At 38.4% G+C, this 26126-nt stretch overlaps 2 protein-coding genes across 2 annotated transcripts in view; one reads left to right on the top strand and one right to left on the bottom strand.

The window, feature by feature from the left end:
- The window catches only part of VWDE (von Willebrand factor D and EGF domains), a 36017-nt gene extending 23161 nt beyond the window's left edge, over window positions 1–12856 (top strand). The window contains exons 17-31 of the mRNA XM_053979591.1: window positions 1231–1481; window positions 1600–1819; window positions 2346–2483; window positions 3071–3133; window positions 4598–5278; window positions 5609–5704; window positions 5790–5885; window positions 6423–6518; window positions 7774–7869; window positions 8207–8302; window positions 9188–9283; window positions 9383–9478; window positions 10731–10826; window positions 11381–11484; window positions 12610–12856. Coding sequence (XP_053835566.1) covers window positions 1231–1481; window positions 1600–1819; window positions 2346–2483; window positions 3071–3133; window positions 4598–5278; window positions 5609–5704; window positions 5790–5885; window positions 6423–6518; window positions 7774–7869; window positions 8207–8302; window positions 9188–9283; window positions 9383–9478; window positions 10731–10826; window positions 11381–11484; window positions 12610–12630 — 2246 coding nt within the window. The 3' untranslated portion in view covers window positions 12631–12856. The remainder of the gene's footprint in view (window positions 1–1230; window positions 1482–1599; window positions 1820–2345; window positions 2484–3070; window positions 3134–4597; window positions 5279–5608; window positions 5705–5789; window positions 5886–6422; window positions 6519–7773; window positions 7870–8206; window positions 8303–9187; window positions 9284–9382; window positions 9479–10730; window positions 10827–11380; window positions 11485–12609) is intronic.
- Window positions 12857–18284: 5428 nt separating this feature from the next.
- On the bottom strand, window positions 18285–25660 carry LOC128813601 (von Willebrand factor D and EGF domain-containing protein-like). The gene is made up of 5 exons (XM_053988870.1): window positions 25467–25660; window positions 22673–22768; window positions 20756–20860; window positions 20248–20343; window positions 18285–18689 (listed from the first exon to the last, which is right to left on the bottom strand). Exons 1-5 carry the CDS (start codon window positions 25642–25644, stop codon window positions 18580–18582), a joined length of 585 nt encoding a protein of 194 aa, XP_053844845.1. The 5' UTR covers window positions 25645–25660; the 3' UTR covers window positions 18285–18579.
- Window positions 25661–26126: the final 466 nt, after the last annotated feature.

Raw genomic sequence — 26126 nt, 5'->3', positions numbered from 1 at the left:
AGTCTGCAAAGTTTTTAAATTTATGATAATAGTGATGTTTTAAGTTTAACTAGGTAAGTGTTTTGGCATTTGTATTAGTTTCTGAAAATTATATTGTTGTTTCCAGACTATATATGTAATATTTTAATTTACTTTCCCTGACTCTCCTGCTGTAGCAATTACAAATAACTAATGAAGATTAACAACTTTCAGTCTAATTAGTACTTTGGAGTCTTGATATTTAGCACAGCTACATCCACATATGTTTGTCCTCAACATATAGGTTTAACAGGTGTTTTTCAATAAATTGTTCTGATTACAAACAAGTGGAGATCACAAATTAATTTAAAAGAGGTCATATTTATTAGACACTTAATATCTGGGCATCATTTACATTGATTGCATATATATATGGCCTAAATACTTGAAAGTACATCTAAGACTGCTGTACTCCAGTCCAGTTAGAAACCATACTATGAAGGGAAAACAAGTCTAAATTTTTCATTTTCCTTCTCTGTAGAACAAAGTTACAACATAGAAGATGTAGCTATTTTGGTGCAGATTTTAGTCTTTGGATATACACATCACCTTGCTCCCTTCACCAAACAGAATGTTTCTTGGAGCTGTCATATTAGCCATCCTGCCTGTCCTGCCAACTCCAGTCTATAACATCACAAATACAAGTGTCATATCAGTGTCTTCATGAGTGAAAGACTCATGAAATCAAGACTCTGCCTTGATTAAGAAAGGTCCTGTCTGAATGGGACTTTTGATGCCTGTCTTGGTGAATCCTGTCCCACTTCAAACTTATATTGAAATGAAATGAAACTCATACAGCAGACAGAGAGTCAAGGAATTTCCATGTTATAGCCATGTTATGGACTGGAATTTAATACAACCAAAGTCAGAAGTGAGAGAAGAACGAAAATCAGAGGCAACGCTCCAAACCTAAGGAGAACAACCTCTTCCTCACGAGGATGATGTTAGAAATGAGAGAGTTTAGCAGCTGAGACACTGATGACACCTTCTTCTTCCTTCATGGTTTTTGCCACAGTGGGTGGATTCCTGCTTGCAGCAGTCACTAGCTAGCATTGAAAATATCAAGTATTTTTCCTGTGCCATTCAAATGACATTAGAATTTAAGAGAAATAAGTATGTGGGATTTCTTTAGTAGAAAGATACATTCCTTTTAATTTTTTTAAGTATGTTGTAACTTTTCCTTAGAGGAGGAAAATATCTCTTTTGTTACAGGTAACCAGCCTCCAGTGCTTGAAACTTTTCAGGGTATGCTCCAGACATTTTATGGAGAAGATTTTTTATATCAGTTTTTGGCTTCAGATCCAGAGGGCTCTGCTATTCATTTCACATTGGATTCTGGTCCAGAAGGTGCCAGTCTTTCCCCATCAGGTCTCCTTTTGTGGAAAGCTGCGTCAATGAATGTCCATAAATTAACATTTTCTTTGACAGATGACTGCAATGCAACAACCAAGGTAGAAATAGAGGTAATGAATATTACAGTAAAATGACACTTACTAATAAGATAGCTAAATTATCTATTTACAGAACTCATTGCTAGTTCGTTAAAAAAAAGAAAATTGTCTTATTGGGCATGTCTTGTAGGTCAGTGTAAAATCATGTGATTGCCTAAATAATGGCTCATGTGTGACAAACATTAATTTCCCACCTGGAAGTGGAAGATATCTTTGTGTGTGTGTGGCTGGATTTGAAGGTGATCTCTGTCAAGTGAATACTGATGACTGTAAACTTAACCAGTGTGGTATTGGCAGATGTGTGGATGGAATAAACAGCTATTACTGTGAATGTCCACATGAACTTCAAGGTAAATTGCTGCTTTATTTCCATGCATTTATCATGTTTAGTGATAAATAGGAGAATTTAATTTTATGTCTACAATTTTCTTTTTAAATTTTTCGCTGTAAATAACTTACTGTTGTATTATGAGGAATCTTTATGGTCTTGTGGTACAAATATACAATATACTTCAAGATTTTTCTTGCATGACTATAATAGTTGTTTATTTTAGTTCATTATGAAAGCTAATTTGCATTGTTTCCCTCTGCAAAGGTAAATTCATCAACACAAGGAAACACAGGAGATTCCTCCTCCAGATAAGCATGTAGTGCCCACAGCCCATCTTCTCCATATTCTACAATAAGCAAGATACTTGATATGAGATGAAAAAAATATGAATAGCAAACCTTATCAGCTGTTCTTATTATATGTACTGAAATAAATGGTTGCACTTTTTTTTTCTCAGCACTTGCATACATTGTACTTTTATAAATGCACCATCAAAGTCTAGTGACACAATATTATAAAAAAAAAAAATCTGTATTTCAATACAGGTAAAAATTGTCAAGAGGATGTAGATGAATGCGCATCCAGTCCTTGCTTCCCTGGAGTATTTTGCTTCAATACTTTTGGTTCTTACTATTGTGGTCCATGCCCAAATAATCTGCAAGGAGATGGGAAGTCATGTCATGGTAAAATAATTTGATTTTCAGAAGAATGGTATTGTCTTATTGTCATTCAGATAAAATATCTTTTATTGTGCTTCATGTTTCTAACAATAGCTTAGAACTCTTTTCAGTAGTCACCAAAGCAGGGCTGTGTCTCTGCTGGTGGCAATATTAGACTGTACTGGGTCAACACAACTGTAAAACACCTTTTCTAGAGTAGCAAAAAACAGGTACAAAACACATCCCTAGTGTTTTACATCAAAGTAGAATAATACAGAGGAATATTTTTGGCATTTTTTCTTCATTATTTTATAATATGACAAATTATTAATAAATTATTGAAAAAATATATTTCTATTAGATTAACATAGAACTGTTTACCCAAGCCAAGGCAGCTGCCAAACATTTATTTACATGCAATTTCTGAATAATTTGTATTTTTAAAATACTCTGTTAAAAAACTTTTAAGAAATGTTTTTTAACTTTTATTTACTTTCTGAATTTTGAGGGTTTTTTATGTAATACAATTTTAACTCTGTTTGTAATTTATTTAAATTTTTAAAAATGTAGCTACTTCTGTGCACTGCTAATATGCCTTCACATCTTTTCAGAAAGCTTTGATGACACTGATGTTGAAAGGAAGGATTCCACAGGAGAAGTTGGAGGGAATAAAGGTGATTTTTTCCTGAAGAAAATGGAATTTCTGATTCAGATACAGATAAGAATATAGCTGGCAGACAAAGGTTCTAGTCAGTTTTATGCTATTCGCTTTATTTTTCAGTTTGACACAATTTATTAATTACTGGGGTTGTATTCTGACATGAAAAATTAGACTGAAATGTCAATATCAAAAATCCCTTGGGTCAGCCAAGCGATTTTATTAACAGTGTGATGTATGACACTCTTCCAGTTGCCTTTTGTTTTAGTGACCAACCACTGACATAAAATAGGTAACATGGGGATAGGGACATCTGTTATATGAGACAAACAAAAGTTTATGGCATTATGTTGAATGCCATTTTCCTACTTCAACTCAAAGGAGAGGTGAAGGATATGGCAAGTGAATGTCTTTATTCTGAAACTCTGAAATGCTGCTGCTGGCATTTCCAGGTCTGTGCCTGCAGGGGATTTCTTTGTAGGAAAGTCTCATGTGTCTTTTCCCTTTAGCTCTGAATTGTTGGTGGGGAGGAGGAAGACACTCTCACTGCACTGCTAGTGCTGGCTAATTCTTCATCAGCTGCAAAATGGTTTGCTTTTCAGCAGTGGGACACCACACTTTATTACAATTCAGTAAAGTTTAACCTTTTGTAAACCATTTTCTAGTTATAAATAGGTTAGGGTTTCATTCCTCCATTGCCCCATAATGCTAAAACCCCATATACAGTATTCTACCAGTCTGGGATTACAGTGCTGTGCTTCTTGCCACAAACCACACACTTTCCCTGGGCAGAATATGAAGAAGATATCATTCATTTTGTGCTCTCTTGAATGAGCAGACTGAGTCAGTCTCTGATGTTTATTAAACAGTTGAAACATCCCACTACTAAAACCCATGCAGAAAGTTTAATAAAGTTGATTAAAAAGTTTGAAGAATAAAACATGGTAATACTTGTGCTACAAGTTGGTGGCTTGTTCCCCTAGAATACTCTTCTGGTGCATCAGTATGTATAAACTTCTGCATACATGTGATTTTATCTCTGCTTCTAGTGCTTAGACACACTGATGAGCCATATGTAATATCTTTTTTTGAATTCTTTCATCTATCCAGTTGAAAGCAATATATGGAGTTGATAATCTGCTGACAGTAAATCTGTTTATTGACCTAATATGGGAAAATCTCTGTTCCTATAAATCATGCCTCCTATAAATCATATTTTATCCTTATCTTCCAGCTAAGAAAAGGCTGGAAGATAAGGGCAGGAGAGGTTGTAATCAGAATACCTTGATCTTCTCTAATTCTCCCAGTTAGGTTCTACTGCATACTTATATTGTGACATAGCACAAGGAGAGATTTCCTGAAGCACAGAATGAATGGGCTGTATGTTTATCTGTTCAGAAAACATTCCCCACCCTCAAATGGAAATACAGTCAGATGGTATTCACATATTTCTCCCTCCTTTCTTTCTAACATACTGTAGGTTTTCAACCATCATCCTTTGAGAAGGTTTTAAGCATGTCAGGTTATATTCCCAGTTCTACACATGTCCCAGAGAGATTTATTTCTACAGAAATGGTCGGTAGCAGCACACCACCAGCCTCCACAGTAAAAACAATCACTGCCTCGAAGACACCTGACTCTCAGAGAAGTGTTTCTGTACAACCTGTGGTTACTGGAAGCATTGCTCATGCTCTAGGCACCATTAGTGGTCACCTTGCTGATGTGGAAAACAGTTCTTTGGTACATGTTGTAAAGGCTGCATCTTCAAGGAGCCATGCTGTGTCACCTGAGAAGAAAACAAGGGCACAAGTTGACGCCTTCAGCTATTTAGAGAGCAGCAGGAAGACTTCCTCTAGCAGCAGAGCAAGTATAAACAAAGGACATTCTTTGCCAAACAAAACATTCAAAGGTGGAAATGCTCAAAGAGTTCTGCACCTATTAGCTAAGCATCAAGGGAGTCATTTACCTTTTACCCTTGTGGAAGTCACTGTCCCACCAAAAATGCTTCCTGAAGAATTGAGTGAAACAGTGATTCCTAAAGCAGTGACCTGTTCTGATTTACCCTGTTTTCCTGGCGTACCCTGTGAGCCAAGGCAGGATGGAAGTGTCAAGTGCGGTCGTTGTCCTTATGGTTATTATGGAGATGGCTTCGCTTGCAGAGGTATTGCAAATTATTGCACTTAAATGCTTTGAAGAAAAGAATCTTGAGATGTCTTTATAACTTGCAGGTATATTGTTACTGTATTATCAGTGGAAAGTGTGGTGTGTTGAATGTTCTTATTTTCATTATTAATATTGGCATAGCCTACAGTCTTTTAGTTGTATGGATGCACTTAAAATACTTTCCTGATGCATCTTAGACTCTGCATTTATGAGCAGTGACATAATGGATTCTCTCTGATCTGTTCACTACATTAGGCAAGACACGATGTGCTGATATGCCACTTTCATTTTCCTTATTCCTTTCTTTGTTTTCTTCATTGCCTTTCAGCAAGATGTAGACAACCCTGTGGCAAAAATATGGAGTGTGTGGCACCCAATATTTGTAAATGCAAGCCTGGTTATGCTGGTCATAACTGTCAGGCTGGTGAGTATGGCATATTTATTTTGCCTGTGGTAACTCTTATGCACAAATTAATGATTTGCAGAGTGCTGTTGGTTTTTTTTTACAGCTCTATGCAGACCTGAATGCAAAAACCATGGGAAGTGCATTAAGCCCAACATCTGTGAGTGTTTACCTGGATACAGTGGCTCCACCTGTGAGGAAGGTAGACGTAGCAGTCTTTGCTTTTAAATCCATAACTACCCAAAGGATGCTGTGAACAACTCCCATGACTGTTTGTTCTGACAGCATGAAGATGTGTTCATTTTACTGTCACTTCAACAGAATTCTTGAGTTACGTTTTGGTGTATGTCCTGATTTTCTTGATACACACTGTAAATGTTGCTTATGATGGGATATTCCTAAATTTAGCTTTCACATTAAGTAGAGCAGTTCACCAGTGAACGTAGTTGCCTCTAAGCTAAACACTCCTGAAGAGTGGGAAGCACAGTCTGGAAATTGTGTCAGCTTTCTTTTTTTCAGGATGACCACCACTGTTGGGACTCTGTACTATTGAAGTGAGGTTGTACTTATTACTTAGTCTTGTCAAAAGGCATATATAAAAGGCATTGCATATATTTCCTTATTTTATTTCCAGTTTATTGCTCACTGACGGTTTTTAGCATTTCATTTTTTTATAAAGCAAAACCAGTCCATGCAACTTTCTAGAGGTAATTTCTTGAACATAATTCTGTATCTGCAGCACATTGTAAACCACCGTGTCAAAATGGAGGCACATGCTTGGCCAGAAATCTCTGCACCTGCCCATATGGTTTTGTGGGACCAAGATGTGATACAAGTAAGAAAAAGAGAATAAGAGAAAAATACATAGCATTTTTCCTGTTTTTCAGGAGCCAGAAAGCAAATTATGGTTTAAATTTTTTATACCTTCTGTCTAATGCTAGCAAATTACATAATACCTGTGCCTCTTTGAAGGTTCCCATACCTGGGCTTTTTGAACATTAAGTAATATTTGCACATAACTGTGAAAACATAATGCACTATAAAAGCTGCAAATAGTTTATATTTTATTATTCACAGACATGGAAAAATTGAGTACATTGTGTATGTGGTATTACCTTTAGAAAAACATGCAGATGTTTCATATGTCCTGACAGTTTTTTAACTTATTTATTAGCTCAGATTGATTAGATACTAGGATACATTCAGAAGCTGGTGTCAGTGAATGGTGTGTCAGAAAGACTGGGATACAGGAAAATTGAATTCAGAACCTCATTATGATATCTTTTCTCCTTTTACCTGGCCTGAAAATTGAAACATTTGCTGTGATCATAGCTGAAAGACTGGAATTACATTGTCTCATATAAATTGTCTTTTACATATCAAATCATGCATGCTGCAATTCAGCAACTCCAAATTTTGGATAGATTTTATATGGGTAATTTGTATCCTTCAGAGAATCCAAATTTAGACATGCTGTTTGTATATTGTTCACCTGAATGTACCATTGCATTATTGACCCTGAATTCAGAAAATCCTTAGTCTCCTTCTCAAATCCCAGGACTTTTGGTTTTCAGTTTTTCCTGTTCTAATTTCAATTCTGACAAAAAAATGCTGCTCTTTGTGAAGGAGTACTAAAGAGAATGAGATGTTTTCCTGAAGAAGTGATTAATGGTTTTCCCCAGATGTGATATTTTAATGTCTTTGCTTGTCAGTCTCATGTTCCTGTGTGCATGCATCTGTACTTGTATCACATAACACATTTGTCTCTTAGTATTGCATTTCTCATTTGGTTTAGAATTTTTACCTAAAGTCTACATTTTTAACACTACATATAACCAGACCATGGATATTTGCATGGAAAGACATTTTATTTACCTTTGTCATCTGTGCTTGCTGTTATGGGTTTGAGACTAGATTACTCTGTTCAGCAATTCTTCTTCAGATAGGAATTGTTTGTTACTTCCAGTGTTAATTTCTGGGAAAGAACTGAAAACCAAATCAAGAATAATTTGTGATGTGTCTCTTTCTTGTTCTCCCACCCCCTGTCTCCTCCCCTACCTTATGTTTTTGCCCACCTTCTTGGATGGTAGTGGTTTGCAACAGGCACTGTGAAAATGGTGGTGAATGTCTCACTCCGGACACCTGCCAGTGTAAACCTGGCTGGTATGGACCTACCTGCAGCACAGGTAACACCCCTGCAGCTTCCTTGTTCCTGGGAGAGCATCCATAGGACCTCCCATTGTTTGACATTTGGAACTGCATGGCTCAGGTGGCAGCAGTGGGCAGCTACTCTCTGCTGCAGAGCCTCCACACTCCCCTGAGTCTCTGCAGGTTAGTTCTGCTGCCAGCAGCACCTCTGGGGATGTCTTCTGCTGATCCTTTAATTTGGGGTAAAGATTCTATGGGAATGACATTACCTGCAGTTATCTTAGGTGTTTAATTCCTGTTCTTGGAACACATATTTTATAGACTTTATTTGGATGTCATGCTTCCTTCCCACTCTTCCTGACCCTATTTCTGCAGCAATGTGTAATCCTGTGTGTCTCAATGGTGGTTCCTGTACTAAGCCAGATGTTTGCCTGTGTCCACATGGATTCTTTGGTGCCCACTGTCAGAATGGTAATATTTTCTTTTTTTCTTCTCCCCACTCCTTAGTTGCCATTAGTTGAGGAAATCTGTGAGAAAACATTAAGACATAAAATTAACAGTCAAGTCATGTGGCTGAGTGTGGCATTCACATTCTCAGGATAGAGAGACATAATTCTGTCTCACAGGAAAAGCACTGGGAGAAGAAGAGAAAACAGTCTTTTTGTCTGCTCCTTTTTTTTTTTTCTCCATGTGGAATTTGGTATGGAGATTGTTTACCTGAAGTGATTGCTTGATTGCATTCTGGTGAAGGTTTTTGGGTTCAATGACCAATCAGATCCAGCTGGGTCTCAGGCTCTCAGTAGGTAGCCACAAGTTAGTTAGTTGATAGGTAAGAAGTATGTATGTAGAATAGGATACTCTCTCTTTAAATAGGATATTAATGTCATATAGTATAGTTTTAATAAAGCTATCCTTCAGCCTTCTGATCTGGAGCAAGACATCATAATTTCTTCCCTGAGTCGGGGTTGTTTTTTTTACTATACCAGAGAAGTGGTGTAAAACAGAGATGACATTATTTTTTAGATTTTATGGCTGATTCAACAGCTGTCCAAGGAGAATAAAGACTCAAAATTAGTCTTGTATTCCACTCAACATTTAAGCAGATTTCATCCAGTTCCATTGTATGTTATGTGTACTCTGGTTGCTTTTGTACACATACAGTTGCCAGCCTTGACTCCTTTTTATCTGATTTTGTCTTTACTATTGATTTTTACACCAAACCACATTAATATAATTTTTGCAAGGCTTGATAGTGTTGAATGTCCATACAAGCTGTCAGAATCTTACTGTTGCATTCTTGTTTTCCAAAAATTAAAATGCTAACTATAGCCTTTTCCTCCTATTTGTGTCTTTTAGCTGTCTGCAGCCCTCCTTGTAAAAATGGTGGTCATTGCATGAGAAATAATGTCTGTACTTGTCCTGATGGATACACAGGCAGAAGATGTGAAAAAAGTAAGGCAGTGTTAAAATCTTCCTGTGATCCAAAAATAACCAATAAATTATTCTGTAATCAGTTAAATGTGTTAAACAGCAGATGTTTTTGATTTTAAGGTGTCTGTGAGCCAAGGTGTATAAATGGAGGAAGATGTGTAGGCCCAAACATTTGCTCTTGTCCTTCAGGATGGAGAGGAAAAAGATGTAACAGTCGTAAGTACCTTGTAGTTACCAGGAGAACCATACCTTAAAAGTAATATGAGACTCAGGGCAATTCTGCCCATGCATGTAAGACAAAGTTAGTGCCGAAGAACTTAAGAATGTGTATACATTGAAAAACAGTTGTCTATATCTTGGCAGCAAAATTTAGGATGGAGAACTAATACCATGCAGTTCTTAGGCTAAATCATGGGACCAAAATATCTGTGAAATCCTTGTATAGCAAATATTATTTGTTTCTTTCTGGATTCTTGTCTAAATAAAAACGTCTGCATATCTGCAAAGAGATGAGTCAAAAAAGTGAAAGAAATCCAATTTGTGCTGTAGAATATAAAACCAGATATAATAGAAAAAGAAGTTCAGTGAAATATTGGAAAACTGGAAACATTTGGACATGATGTGTATAAATGAGGCAGTGGGCACAAGTTCTTTAGGACAGGTAGAAATTGGACTGTGATGGTTGCACATCTGTGGGTCGCATTGTATCTTAATAAAGATATTGATGGTGCATAAATAAATTGTGTCAGCATGGATAAAAGCACAGTCTGCATGAAAATCAGCATGAGGATGACTAAAGTGTTAGTGTCTGTCAGAGTACCCACCTGAGGCTTGAGAACTGATGTGGGCAATAAGTTCTCTAATGGCATGGAGGAAAAATAAATTTCCCTGTATTACTTTCTGTAATTATTGGAAAGGGGTTGTTTTTTGAAAAAAAAATTGCCAGTATTTACAGGGGTGAGATATTCTTGGACACTGTGGAGGAGAGATTTGATTATCAAATAATCAGCTATGAATGAATGGAAATAATTGTGAGTTAGATCATGGCTTAATAAGCAGAGACAAATGTGCAGACAAATGGGTCATAGAAAATAACTTTGGATCAAATATTCTTGAATTGATTCACTGGGTGCTCAGTTGAATAATAGACAAAAGATCTCTCACCAAGAGACAAGGTTTGTCCTTTAGAAAGGTAAATTTGGAAAAAATAAAGCTCTTTAATGGTCCTCTCTTTATTCAGTATTTCAGGCTTTTGTAGAAATCTGTGACACAGCAGAACCTTTGAATGTGGGTTTTGGTTGTAGGGCTTTTTGTTTCCAGTTGCCTCTCTTTAATATCTTGTTGGCCTTAGACACATAGAGTGAAGATGTAACTCTTGTGTGTGAAAAGCACTCCATCCTGAAATCTGAATAATAACTCATTGTAATCACTTGGGATATAACCATACTTTTTGATGATATTTGTGCAGCAATCTGTCTTCAGGAATGTAAGAATGGTGGGGAGTGTATTGGACCAAGTACCTGTCATTGTCCTCCACAGTGGGAAGGATTCCAGTGTCAAACAGGTAAGAATGATGCAACCTGAAACCTCGTGCTTCTGCACAGCTCAGAATGTTTCAGCCATGCGCAGTGCAGAGAAGTCCTCCTATACCTTGGATGTAGTTTATCCACATCTGTGTCAAAGGCAGGATAAAGAGTAGAGATGGCTCTGCCTGTTCTGAAGCCCTCCAGGATCTGGTGGCACACTGGGAGCATGGCAGTATGTTTTGGTTTGCTCCAGTGCTATCTGCTGCTGCACAAGTCCTGAGAGGCCATTGTGATAGCTTGAAATAGCAAGATGTGCCAAAAAACACCTTACTCATGTTCTTTGCTCAGTCTCATTCATGCCCTCAACATGTTCTGACATTAAATCTGCATCAAAGCAAAAGAGGGATGGGATAGACACAAGTACACTGTTGGCTCCACGTGACCTTTAAGTCTCCTTACACCAAGGGGTGTTACCCTGTGAAAATACCTTCCAAGGTCTTGGTTCGGATAACAAACAAAATAGGTATCTAGAGATAGCATCTGTTTTTCCTTCACCAATATGTGTCCCTCATATGTACCTCTCTTGTTTTAGCTGTGTGCAACCAGAAGTGTCTGTTTGGAGGCAAATGTGTATTGCCCAACGTGTGCTCTTGTCGTCCAGGTTATACTGGAGTCCTCTGTGGGAAGAAAATTCAGGTACAGGTAGAGCCAAATTACCATCACAATACAGTGATTTGGGAGTTAATTAACTAGTCTGCCCATGTCCAGTGAAGCAGCATGATATATACCAAATGTGTATTTTGTCTGATTTCTTCCTTTCACTCTGCAGTGAGGGAAAATTAATGGAATTCCTAAGAGCTTTTCCAGTATTAGAAAAAGCCTTATTAGGTTCTTATACTTACAGAATTGTTCTCAGCACCAAATGTAAACTTCCTTTGTTTCAAATTAGGCTGATTGTCTCTTGTCATGCAGTAGGAATTGGTAACTATCCTCTTCACAACAACCACTATTTTTTTTCCAGAATCTGGCCTCATTTTAGGCAAGAGTATCCTACTGATGACTTTCTTAGCTTGCATCAGGTCAAGCCCTGATCTTTTCCCAACTAACTACACTGCTAGTCAGTTCATCAAGTGTAATTTGGGAATAACTTTACTTTTTTGTATCAGAGGGAATGATGACCATTTCTGTATTTTGTCATGCAATTTTCTGTTGGATTCCCTTTCTTGAGTGCTGATGCTCACTCACTGAAGTAATTTGATTAAACATTTTGTTAAAACTAACTGGTTTGTGATGTCTGAAGTAAAAGCATTCTGCTCCTCTTGCATCATCTATGATGTTTCTCTTCTTTTAATTTCAGTGTATTTAGACACATTTGTGCTGCCAGCAGAATTGAGAGATGGAGTAGATTTGTTTCAGAAATTGAAACAAATAAATGCTCATACATATTTTGAAAGTAGGCAACTAATCATTCTATATCAATAAGACTGTAATGTTTGTAATATGAATTTCCAAAACATGACCCAAAGAGCGAAATAATTTTGATTTAAAGGTTTCTATAAATATGTTCTGCATAGAGTTAGTCTATTTTTTGTCTAAAAAATATATATATTGTCAGTCAGTCAGACACTACTGTATCATACATTGATCAAAATGGCTCATTTTCTTAATGAAACAAAAAAACTATAAGCCCAAGTTTCACTTAATATTTCCATTCTGCATATCAGGCAAGCAGAGATTCCTTAAAATTGTTTAATAAACTTAATCATAATAATGGGTTGCCTCAATAAAGTCTGGTTTTAATATTTGTTTTCTCTCTCCAAGGTACAAAGACATCATGGTTGAAGAAGTGTGGCAATTCAATTGCAATGCTGCATGGATGCATGAGACTTGAAAATAGCAAAAGGGTTGAAGGCAATTACAGAGTCATTTAAATGAAAGGAATATTCAGAAGCCTTATTTTAAAAGATTCATATTAATCACAAATGTTGGTGAGCTTCAAAACAACAATCTTATAGTCATTAAAACATATGTATATTCCTATAATTTTTTGCTACCTCATGTACAAACCCCACAGCCTCTGATATTTTCATTGAATTCCCAGATCGGATGATTGAGCCTAAAATTCTGCAGTTTATTCAACTGGATTATGAAATCTCTGTTGAGGGAACAACACTGTAGCAGCTGTTGAGTGACTCTAGCAAGGAAGGCAGCACTTCTGCACTTGTTAATGGTACCTCCTGTTTACAAACACTGTTGATATACATATTATTTGGCTGTGGACAGAAGAAAAAGCAGAACTCATTTTTCTTGTTTTGTATTTACATCGGTCTTGTTGTAATGATAAGCCAGTAGCAAGGAAGGAGGGGAAACCAAAACTGAGGCTGGGCTACTACCAATGAAGGCAAGACCTCCTGTCCTGTTAACAGTCAGCCAGATGCAGAATGACTCTGATTTATCTATGACAAGCCTTTGCAGCCAGAAGTCAGATCCCAACTTTTCTGTTTTGACTTTATTACTTACAGTCATGAAGAGCCAGCTACTGAATTCCTGTGTCTGTAAGACTTTTATGCTCCTGTCTGAGATGGCAGTCAGTAATATGAGGAAATTTTGTTCCCAGTACTCTTAGAGAAATTTAACAATGCTTTCAGCAATGCTGAACCTTAAAATAGGAATAGTAAGAGGAGAAATTTGTTGTACATCATGCCATCCATACTCATCATGTCAGAAAGCATTTGCAAAGACTTCACAGAGGATTTTTTTCCATTACCAATTGCTTCAATGAACTGTTAGCACCTGCCAGCTGCCAGATAGTTTTTAAAAAAATAAAATTTCAGTTTTTCTGAAGCTTCCTGCAGAGGACTGCTGTCTTCTCCTAGAGCTGTGAAAGACATGCAGTTCCTGCCATAACAACATGAGCTCTGATAATAGACACAAACATCCCTTTAGCTAAGCCATTGAAGTTTACTGCTTTGGTTTTTTAAGCCAAAAATAAACATCATGACTTCCAGTTCTCCTGAGCAATATTCAGTTTACATACCCTAATTTTAAACAGGAAGAAAAGAGAGGTAATTTTGCCATTTACTGCCATTCTGGGATGCTGATTACCAAATCATAGCTGTTACCAGCTCTGTGCCTAGATTTCTCCTCACCTTTTGATAGTTTCTTAAGTCATCTTGCAAAGTAAGCTGGCATTTTGAGAGCTTAGCATCATTCCAGAATGATACCTCATGGATTTCCAAATGCCTGACTGGTGTATTTAAAAAATGTCCGATTTCCCACTTGCATTTAAAATTTCAGCGTTTCCATAGTTTCTTTCAGTCATGCATCCATGTGGCTGATAGCCTGATGGTCTGGGAACCATTGCTTTATTTAAAACCTATTCCTCTTGGACATTTCCTTTATCACATCTCACAAAGATTTCGATGAACAAAATCTGATTAGCTCTTGGAACTGTTTTGGATACACAAGGTACTGAAGAAGTTTTTAGAGTACAAACACACCAATATCACACAATCTCATTGTAATCACCGCTGTTCCATGTGTCAGTTAAAGAGATATTGTGCAAAAAAAAGAAAGATAACATCTATCTGGAGCACTGCTAATAGTACTTTGGTTAATGAGTTTGTGCAATCCTTCATTCACAAAACTTCTAGAAACTCACAAAATTTCTAGAAACCTAGAAATGTGCATTTCTAGGATTTCAGGCTCAATAAAGGGTTTTTTAAATTATAATTGTTAGTTAGCTTGCTGTTTATTTTCAATTATTTTAAAGAAAATTAAAGAAATTATTTCTTTTACATTTTCCAAATGCAAGCTGTGTGAACAAAAGCACATCCAGAGTTTTGCTACAGTAGCTAAAAATGCTCAGTGCTAAGCTGCACTATTTTTGCTGTTTTCCAGCAAGCACATGATGCAGAAAAATTATTATTACTTCAAAACTGCCCAGTAATTATGTGATTAGTTGAAACTGTTTTGTTACTACATTGTCCATCATACACATGATGGACAGAATTCACTGTAATTAGAAAGCACATGGCAACAATACAGTAAAATTGCTCAGTGTAACAAGATGCAGATTTATAGAGAGGGTTTGTGTACAGAGGTTAACAGAACTGCTGAAATTGTAACCTGCAATTAGGCCCAAAAGAGTTAGGGGATGTGGGATGGGGAGAAGGGTTGGAGTTGACACAGTTCCACTCTGAAGGAATGAAGGGCAACTGTATCAAACTGAAGATTTTGCAGTGATTCTTACTATGTTATGCACAACATCAGTATCTTAGTTGAATTTTCTTGGATGACTTTTTTAGATACTAAAGAGTGCTAGAAGGTACCTGTGTCCATCATCTATTTATTACCTGGTTGTACTACAGTTGCTTTGCAGGCCAGCAGAAATTCTCCCAAGTGCACATTGGTTTTTGCCCCTGATCTTGAAAAGATCTTTTAAAATGTGACAGTGAATATTCTCTGAAGGAAGGGCTTGTATCACAGAAGGTACCACAGATAGTCATGTTGGCTATAATTTAAAAATAAAACCACAAGTGGACCCTATGGGAAAGGCTCTTTCTTTTTACGGAAGTTAATTATATATTTTCATAGCTGAGAAGAGAAAGCAAGTTAACACTTCTGTTTACCAAAAGCAACTCGTGAAGAAGTATGAACACAAGCCCTAAAGTAAATAGGTATAAAAACTGAAGTTACTTCACAAATTTGGTACACCCACTCCATTATTTGTCCAAATGGAAAAACCCAAAGCTTAAATTCTCAAAACATAACCTTGGGGTACATATACAAACCCAATGTAGAGGTTAGAAAGTTTTGCTAATAACTAAATAACTAAAGTTGTTTATGCAATTTCTGTCATTTAAAGGTGTCACATGCTGGTATCAGGTCACTTCTGCCCACAGCTCAGCTTAGCTAGCAAATGGTGTTTTACAGCTGAACCAAGTAAATCCATTCTTGCCAGAAGCACTTAGAGCAGAAGAGAAAACATTAATAAAAATGTGCATGTAAGTAAACTAAAAAGAAGAAACACCTTACCTTTCCATGCTCACTCTAGAAAGACAAAGTATCAAAAATGCAACCACTGCAATACCCCTAAAATTTTTACAGTTGTTTTAGTGAAAACCAGCATCTATCTAAGGTGTTAAACAGTTAGCTCTAATGAATAAGGGAGCGAGCATGTTCTGTGTTGCTTTTCTTGACCTTTGAACTGCATGCATGACTTATCTCCCCACAGGAAGACATAGTTATCACCAAAAATTACATGCTCTAACTAGTATGTTCAATCCTCCAGTGAGCAGAAAACAAACAAAAGACAAGAATTACTGACAGTTCTTTTAGTCTTTTTAGTATGTTTAACTGTAGAAATAATAATCTGGGGACACAGACTGTCATTAATAATTAATAATTAATAATACATTCTAAGATTGTTCGACTCTAACTAGAAAAATCACTTTTAAACTCAAAGTTTAACTGAATGAAACTGAATGATAAGAAGAAATATTTCTTAAAATCAAAACAAAGCAAAAAAAAAAAAAAACAAAAAAAACCAAACAAACAAACAAAAAAAAAAAAAAAAAAAAAAAAAAAAAAAAAAAAAACACCAAAACCATGAAGAACACTGTAGCCAGTAGATGGTGCTATGTTCAAGCAGTACTTCTGAAATATGCCATTGCATTCTGTGTGGCATCAAATTACTGCTTACTTCAATCATTTCTAAACAGGAAACTAAATTAGCATTTGTTTTGACCCGTTCAGAAACACCAATTACAGATCTTTCATCGACTGCTTCTGGTCTTTTGCTCTTGACAATGCCAATATCTCTTCCAGCTTCTAGTCACTATTACTGTCACTTTTGGCTTTATTAGTAGAAGTCAGTCTTTTTGGGAACAATACTGAGATACTATGCCTCTTTGTATTTACATAGTACTAATTATTTATTCTAAATTTTGGGTCTGATGCAAGTAGCTTTTTTCCCATTCATTCTGCAGCAAACAGTATGTCACCTAAGGTATTCAACCTAACTCCTGAATTTCTAAATTATGGCATGATGTAGTGGACTGTGACACAGAATTACATCATAATCATTATAAAACTTCAGAACCATTAATGAAATCATCTTTTTCCATACTTGAGAATCAAATTTTCACCAGCAGGTCTGAAATAGCCAGTGTATCCCAGCAAAAGCAGCACCAAAAGATGTGCATTCCTCTTATGTTGTGCCCTGTCCCTACAGGAAATCCTTCACAACATTTCTGCAGCAGGTTTCCTCTGAGTTTTGTTACTGCAAAGCAAGCACAGGAGAAAGCTCAACTATACAATTGCTCATAACAGGAAACAGGAGTCTCAGGAACTAAACCATTGCCTTTCAATTGCCCTCTGCACGCTTGGGCATCCTCTTGTAGAGAAGACTGGTAACTGAAAAGACCCCATTACCTTTGCCTCTTTGCTCAGTGGCTTGCAATTCCGGGAGAAACAGGTCCACCTGAGTCACTGCCCATGAGAGCTACATGTTCTGGTATTAAACACAGTTAAAATGTTGTTCCAACAAATGGGCTAAAGTAATGCATAACTAAAATTCTCACACACACACAAAAAAATATTCCAGTTTAATCTAGAAGACAATGAAAATCAATCCCCCTCCTCCCCGCAAAAAAAAAAAAAATGATCTGAGTATCATTCGGAAAGTTTACTGATTCAGTTTGCATGTTTTGGCAAAACCTTCCTCCACAGTGCCATACAAAAAACAGCACAAATGAGACACGGAACAATGAACATAGGAGACTCAATCCATTCTGCAGCCCATTCAAAAGGCTGCAAAACCTAAATGAAGCCAAACAGGAACATCTCCAGAAGACAACGTCAACATCCCCCACACATGTGATTTGTGACAGGCACGGCTTTTCCTCACTGCTAGTCTGCAGCCTCCCCTGATACTGCTCCCATAAAAACACAGTCTTGAAAAGCATAGAATTATCAATGTCTCCAGAAGAAAAATTCATTTCCCTGTTTCACTGGGGTAAGGAAAAGAAATAATTGGATGTTGAGAGATGATCAGCTAATATGACCTTAGAAGTAGTCAAGATAAGGACTTTTAGAGTATCAGCGCGGATTAAGCTTTTAGAAAGTAACAGCAGAATTGACTGAACAAGTATTGGTGGGGGAGTGCTAGTTGTTGGGGTTTTTTTTAATACTGTTTAGCTGATTGAGATCCAGATCAGATTGGAGGGGGAGGGACAGGAAGCAGACATAAAGTGATAACCACGATTTAAATAAGATGCTTTGCAGTTTGATAATGCAAAAGATGCAAACTCTGCAGGTTTCCTCTTGCAACTGTTTAATCTCAAGGCAAATTATATTTGAACTAACATTCACTTCTGGTTATGTGAATTGAGGGCTTTTTGTTTCATGTGCTTTTAAAAAATATAGTTTTATAACACAGTAAGTCTGGTCAAAGGGGAAAAAAATCAAAAAGAAGAGCATAGATCTATTCTGACTTGATTTGAGGAAAATTTTATTTCAAGGTCAGCTGTATCAACCAAGCATAATACTTTTGCTTATAAAGAAAAAATGAGGAGAAAAGGTGTCATACACTGTGCACAGTTGGATATTTGTAACAACTTTCTTACAATCAGCAATACCTTCCTTTCATATAGAAAAGCATGCACTTAGTATAGTGAGGACAAAAAGCTGTCTGAAATCAAGTTACCATGTTTATTTCCCCCACTGCTGCAGACTTCCTCTCTGTATAGTCACATAAAAAAAATGCAGCTTATCTTGGCTGAAGTTGCTTCATTCCTTCCTTTTTTTTGTACACTGTGGCCCAGAATATGGCAGTCGACATCTACACACATTTGGAGCGATGCATTTCCCTCCGTGCTGGCAGGGCAGTTTACATACAGCTGAAATGAGACACCAGATACACAGCATGTCTTGAGCACAACACAGCATCATTTTTCTTTTTGTCTCACTGCGGTACCAGAATTGTTCCCTGGTGACTGCACTGGGGCAGTATAAATAAAAGCATAATAGAAGAATTGAAAAGCAGTGTCTCTCAATTTATGGCATTGTGCCTTCACTGGAATACAGGCACAGTACGTCTAGTCTTATTCATGCTCCATTTGCCTTTTAAAATACTATAATTTCTGTTCTTTAAGGCACAGGCTTTTTTTGAGATGGATGCCCCCATAAAAGTGGGAAAACAGTAAACATTCCTGCTGAAACTTATTCAAGCCAGTGCTTGGATCCACACCCATGAGGAAACAGTCACCTCATCCTAGCAGTATCTCATATACTGCACTCCTCTTCCCCCACAAGAGCAGAGGAGGGCTGACTGGGCACAGCTTCAGCTACACACCAGCTCAGCTGACAAGCCAGGGGCTGCAATTTATGTATGAATATGTACACCAGAAGAAGTCAAACTTGATGCAGATCTAGTTAGTTTGGGAACTGATTATTTTGTCATTAAGAACCTGAACATTTCTGCCATTACTGCAGCTGCAGGGAGCTAAGCATTCTATAAGTTCTCTGCAACTCCCACACTTGGCTTTTAATATCACCCTCTATCTCAATACACTGATGAATATAAACCCATTTTGATGGTCAGTGGGAATATCAAAATATGACTTGTTAATGTTTGCTTGACCATATATATTGTAGAAGAACTAACACTAGCTGATTTAGTGCCACAGCCATGCCCACAGCCATGAGAAAATATCTGATGCAGTGGACTTAATCCGGGGACCCTGCACCCACAATATCCACTTCAAAACCAATGTTTGCACGAGGGTGTTTTCAGACTCCCAGAGAGCAAGAAAATAAACCCTTGCCTTTTGTAGTCTCAGGATTATTGCCTTTAGCATCAGGGCAGTGCTGTTACAAGCATACAAGGCCCAAGAAGCAAAGATTAAAGACTTTATAATCACCTGCTTTTGTGAATCAAAAGTTTGTGAAAATGGAAGTGGTTGTTCAGCAAGAGTGTCAGTACTAATCCTGATTACAGGCAGCTTTCAGAGTTCTAAGAACACATGGAGTTGATTCTATCAATTTATCCTCAAAGTGAGAAGCAAATTTCAATTATACATGTCTGTAAAATTTAATGAAGCTTCTAACCCACACCATTAGCAACAGTACTTCTGTAATTTTCAGTTCCTTATACTGGGGTCTCAGTTTACAGACGTTTCAGAAATACCAATGAAACACACCAAGTAATTAATTTGGTGACAACCAAAATCTGAATCTCTTTCAAAGTGAAAAAGTTATGTGTTTCTGACCGAATTGAACAGCCATCTACTCCCTATACATACTTGTAAGAGCCCCAGTTTGTGGAAGCAGCGCTCAGTTACTATTCTAAGATACTTTCCCTGGAAGCGTTGTTAGGCCCTGAAGATTTGAACACTTTGATTGGTAAATCAAACAAGCAGAGGAAAGGATAAATGAAAAATGTCAGAAGTCATTTACCTAAGTGACATGCTCTACCGACCCATCCAGCTGGACAGCTACAAATCCCAGGAGCCACACAAGCTCCATTATTTCGACAACCTTGAGGACAAATTGCTACAAGAAAAAGAATGGGTAAGTCAGCAGGATTTATAAAACTGATGTAAAAGAATCCTGACAGAATGAAAGATTCAGGATGATACAAGTCAAAATGGCAAAGCACATTTTCTTCTAGGCCAGATATTCAACTGGTATAACTCCAAAAACATTTCCAGGACCATGGAAATGGAAAAAAATATAGGTACTGTGTTATGAATCTTGGTTTAAGTGTGAAAAGTTGTACACTTGGATGCAAAATATTTTCACACTATTTTATCTGTGTAAGTATCCATAATATTTACTAGGTCACTCATTTCTGTAGTAATGCAATGACATTTTCATACTTATTAGCCCCTTAATATATTTTAAATGGTTTCGTGACTGTAGTTTTAGAATTAATATAAATAGTTGCATGAACGTAGACACGCACCTTCCTGGCATCTTGACCCTGTCCAGCCAGAAGCACACAGGCACTTCACGACTCCATTGACAGAGATGCATTCCCCACCATTCTGACAGCCTCCTTCACAGCTTACTGTGGAAAACAGCATACACCAGGCATTTCAGAAGCAGCATAAGACTTCAAATAATTGTCTTTAAACAGGTCATCTGGCATCAATTACTTGTTTTACCATATCTGCAAAAACTAAAATTTCCACTGTTCAGGGCAAGGCAGTGCTCTACTTCTCACCAGTAACACCACTGTTTATCAGCTACACCACAGGAACTACTAAAATGCATATTCGCATCAAACTTGCCAAATCACAGTTGGTAAGCTAATAATATATGGTGAAGGATTCACATATTTCCTTACCTGACAGGACCTACATGTAACAAGATGAAGAGAAGAGGATATTGCTTTGACAAATGAAAGTATGACTATAGTCAAGTTAAGCAGTGCCTTCCCAAAGGCCAAGTACTTGAGTTAGTCTCCTCATTTCAGAATTGTTCTAAACATCAAAGCCCTGAACACCGCATTAATGAAGTGTTATTTATGCCAGACAAATGATTGGCATCAACTGTGGAGAGCACAATCACTGTTCTGTACAATCAAATGCTTCCTTTCACAAGCATGAATGTATTTTCTATACCACCTTCACTGTATTGAAGAAAAACAACTATCCTTCACTGTAAAGATGGATAGTTTGGATGTCTGCTTGATAATTTGTAGGTAAAATATCCAAATCTCTTGTTCAACCACAAGTATTGAGCACAATTTCAGCTAACAGATTTTTGGCACAAATACTGAACATGCAAGGACATGCAAGTGTCCTTGCATGCTGTGTCCATGCACAGCTGGAAAAGCTTTTCAATGTTTGTTTGCATATTACTTTGTCACACAATGTAAGTTAATGTATTTAATATTGATTGCATTTGATACATCATGGTGACAGAGAGAAGTGTATGAGGACTGTATGAAAGCAAATATTACTTCAGTCTTCTAGAAGGGCAAGATGGACCCAGGGAACTACAGGCTGATCTGCCTCACCTCAGCTCCTAGAGAGGTAATACAAGGACTGACTCTGGAAACCCAATCCAGCCACATTAAGGACATGAAAATCATCAGCAGGTCTTCACAGAGAGGGTGACCATTAGCTGGTACAGATTGCCCTGGGAATTGTTGAGTCTCTGTCCTTGAAGATATTCAAAAGCCATGAAGACATGGCCTTCAGCAGCTGGCTCTAGGTAGCCCTGCTTGAGCAGGGAGCTTGGAAATCATGACCTGCAGAGGTCCCTTCCCATCTCGCCCAGTCTGCGATTTTGTGAGATTCTGTAATTGCCCCACACCACACACAAATTTGTACATGTACAGCAGTGTTTTCTTGGATTGCCTTTTCCAGTCCATGCATGTATTCAATAGACTTCACAAACCCACCAAATTGGTCTTTGCTACTCCTTCTCTGTCATCTCCCATTACCTCTCAACAATACATTGCCACACACATCCTCAGTGACTGGCCCTCAATCTTACCATCTTGCAGATACTACATAAAAGTTTCAACCACTTAATGCAGAAATATGTATCTATATATCTCAATAAATTATTTAGAAAGAATCTGTTATAGAGCTAAATGGAATATTTACATAGCACATAAAAAGGGTATTTTCCAAGGCAAAAAACTCACTCAGATTCTCACAACACGTTTCAGTACGTGTACTCCATCCAATCCTCCTGCAAGCATGCAGATCCTCTAAGCCATGCATGTCTTGATAGTAAGGTCAAAGATTTACAGAATTAAGGTCATTATTTCAAAGTGTGTTAGAACCAGGACTTGAGGCATCCTAAATTAATTTAGTCTGTTTCCAAACTCCTTGTCTTTCCAAGCTACCACTTCCTTGGGTCTTACCTTTATGACAATATCTACCCCCATATCCAGGAGGACATCTGCATTTTCCAGGTCGGAGGCACTCTCCCCCATTTTTGCATTTTGGATAACATGTAGCTGTAAGACAGACAACAAAGAAAGGATGGATAAATATTGGTGAATCTTACTAAAGTTTCTACTTAAATACATAAGAAATTTGCACATTATTACATTTTCATCAGTTTGTCTTAATATTTTCTAAGATATATCTGCCATGTCACCTTACATTGTTGATAAGGTGAAATAATTTCCCTGCATGGGGAGCACTCCACCACACTAAGCTTTTAAGCACTCAAAACTAAGGAATGTTTTGGGCCTGGACAGAATAGGAAGAAGAAAGACCCATATTAAACAGGAACACAGCTGGACTGCCAAAAAAGCTTTTGATAACTGGAGAAATAACAGAGAACAGGTGAAAAGAAGAAATTTTTCAATAAAAAGATGTTGCAACTTGAGAGGCATCACGTGATTCTTAAGATGAAATATCAGACTTTTTACTGGATTCCTATGTTCATCTTCAGAAAAACAACATGCTCTGTTCCTTATACCTCTTCTCTAAAATGTCTCCAGAAGTAAGTCAGGATTTCTTTCTCCCCCACACTCTTTTTTTCCCTTTTTTTGTTTCAGCTGGCTTTTCAGAAACCTTTCTGAAATATACAGTGTTTGTTTAGCAAGCATCCAAGATAAATGTAACTTTTCTTACAATTCTAATAATCTGTTGGGAGAAAAGCATCTATGATCATCACAAATTCTGCAACTTTTTCATTGCTGACAGCTTGGACAAGTTTGATAAGGTATGAATAAAAATCTCAATTTTCCAAAATTCTGAATAAATCCATTCACATTGCAAATGAATTACCTATCATGTAGACTCTTTGCTACTTTGAATCAGCCCTTCTATCTAAGAAAACATTTGCTTATTCACACACAGGTTTTAGAAACCCATCTGTTTCTGGGAGTCTCATCTGAGTTAGCTGCTGGTGTGAGATGAGCTCTCTAATTATTCTTTGACTGGATGGGTAAAAAGTATGAAAAAGATGAACAATGAGTAACACCATCCTGATTTTGTCCTTATAGACTTATTGCACTTTCAAGAAACCCAATTGAAGAATAGAAGACTTTTCACATTAGTACCCACAGAGTGAGTACTAGCAGGCAAAGGAAGGACAGAGGTGTATGAATGAGCCAGTGCTCAGCTCTCTGTAACTTCTACCAGATGCTCTCATTTCTTTGGAAGTGCCATGCAAGAGCTCCCAATTTAAGAAAAATTCTGTTTCTGTGTTATTTCACATAGTTTTCAGTTTGGCTTTTTTGACAGAACAAGGGATGAAGTTCAATTTATCCATTTTTTTTTTCTACATTGATGACCTTACGAGCACAAGGATTCAGTGGTTTTCTTAACAATTCCAGACAGTTTGCCTCTCTAGTTGAAGAACTGATCTGCCTCTCCACCAATATTTCACCCCTAAACCCCAAAATGTCTAGAAACCAACAGTTTTTGAAACAATTCATACAGCATAGTTTTTAATCTACACTACTCAGCTCATTAGCTATACATCATTTGTCACCACCTGCTAGCCTCAGCCTTAAAATGAAACAACACTCCATGAACAATTACAGTGCTGAATGAAATTTTCAGCATCTCATTTCAGAGTTTAAAAAAAGTAAAACAATCATGTTTCAAATGAAGAACATTGAGAATTAGAACAAATATTGTACAATTTTATCACCTCTTCACATAGGACAACTTGCAAAGCAAAGGAACTCCTGACACTGAGTGATTTTTCAGCATTTAATAGCCACAGGCTCTACAATTAAACTTTTAAACAAGAAAATTAGAAGTTTAATGTGTAACATTGAACAGGGTTTAAACTAAAACTCCTCTTCACAATGTTTACTTTTGCATATTAGGTGGCATTTTCAAAAAATACTTTGTCTCTCCATGGAAACCAACAGGAACAGACTCTACCCTAGCTTTACACCTCCTACTGTGGAAATGAGATGTACAAATGACTCTGTGCATCAGGTAACATCCAGGCAGGAAACAACAGTACTTTTACAAGCATAGTGCATTCCAAATAAAAAGAAATCCAGAAAATAACCTACTTTCTACACACTCTTTTGATGTTTTTGTCAGTGACTAGTCCTGGCTAATTGCATCTAGAGATATTAATGAAATGTTGCTGTGGCTTAGAATGCATTCAAGAACCACTTGGATGCAATCCTGTGCATTGCACTCTAGGATGACTCTGCTTGGGCAGGGATGCTGGACCAGATGACCTTCTGGTCCCTTCCAACCTGACTGATTCTGTGATTCCTTAAATACTTCCAGGGAAGTATTTAAGTGTGCAGTTAAAACAGTAGGAGGAATAAAACACCAAAGCCTGTCCAGCGAGTGGCCTCTTACCCAACATACAAATGGCAAAAAGCTCTCTCCACAGAGAGAGATGACCCACAGCCATTTCTGACAGCAGGGTCGGCTTACTATCGTGAGGTCTTCATGCTGGCTTTTGGCTGCGCTCCATCAGTGTGCTATCACTGCCTCACCTTACCAAAGGGTGCCTTAACGTTACCTCTTCTTCCACCTCTCCATCTTTAGGTCCTCCCCGGCACCCCACCACCCGCCTCTCACACCAGATCCAAACCCGATCTCCTCAGCCCTTCCCGCAGGGATTTCTCGCCGGAGGGCTGGCACGAGAGAGAGCGAACGCAGCGCTTGTGCCCATCCCGCCGGCGCTCGGAGCGCCCGGGACCGGCGCGTCCCGCCCCGCGTTACCGTGCTGGCAGCGCTCGCCCTCGTAGCCCTTGGAGCAGAGGCAGGAGCCGTCGGCGAGGCAGAGCCCGCCGTGCCGGCAGCGCGGGCTGCAGGCGGCGGCCGGGCCGGGGCACAGCGCGCACAGCCACAGCCACAGCAGCAGCCGCAGCCCCGGCCCGCCGCCGGCCCGCCGCGCCATGGCCCGGCAGGGCAGCCCCGGCTCGGGCAGCTCGTCCCGCTCCGCTCCCGCTCCTCTCCGCTTGCTGCCCTTTCAGCCCTGCTCCTTCACGCTCCTCTCGCTTTTACCCTCTCAGTCCGTTCCCACTCCTCCTCCTCCTCCTCCTCCTCCTCCTCAGCGCCGGCCTCCCCCGTCCCGCCGCCCCCCGTGCCGTGTCACGGCGGGTGGGAGCCCCCCGACCGTCCGTGACCCCAGCGGGTCACCGTGCGCCGGCAGGGCCGGGGGTGCGGGAAAAGGAGGCTCAGGGGTGACCTTATCACCCTCTACAACTCCTTGAAAGGAGTTTGGAGCCAGGTGGGGGCGTCGGCCTCTTCTCCCAGCGACAGGAGAGGACAAGACAACATACTCTCAAGCTGCACGGGGGGAGGTTTAGGTTGGACATTAGGAGGAATTTTCATCCCTCGGTGTTTGAGGAAAGACTGGATGTGGCACATAGTGACATA

This window comes from Vidua macroura, chromosome 1, assembly GCF_024509145.1.
Source record: "Vidua macroura isolate BioBank_ID:100142 chromosome 1, ASM2450914v1, whole genome shotgun sequence".
NCBI lineage: Eukaryota > Metazoa > Chordata > Aves > Passeriformes > Viduidae > Vidua > Vidua macroura.
Note: the sequence above shows the minus strand (reverse complement) of the source record. Positions and strands in the feature narration are given on the sequence as shown.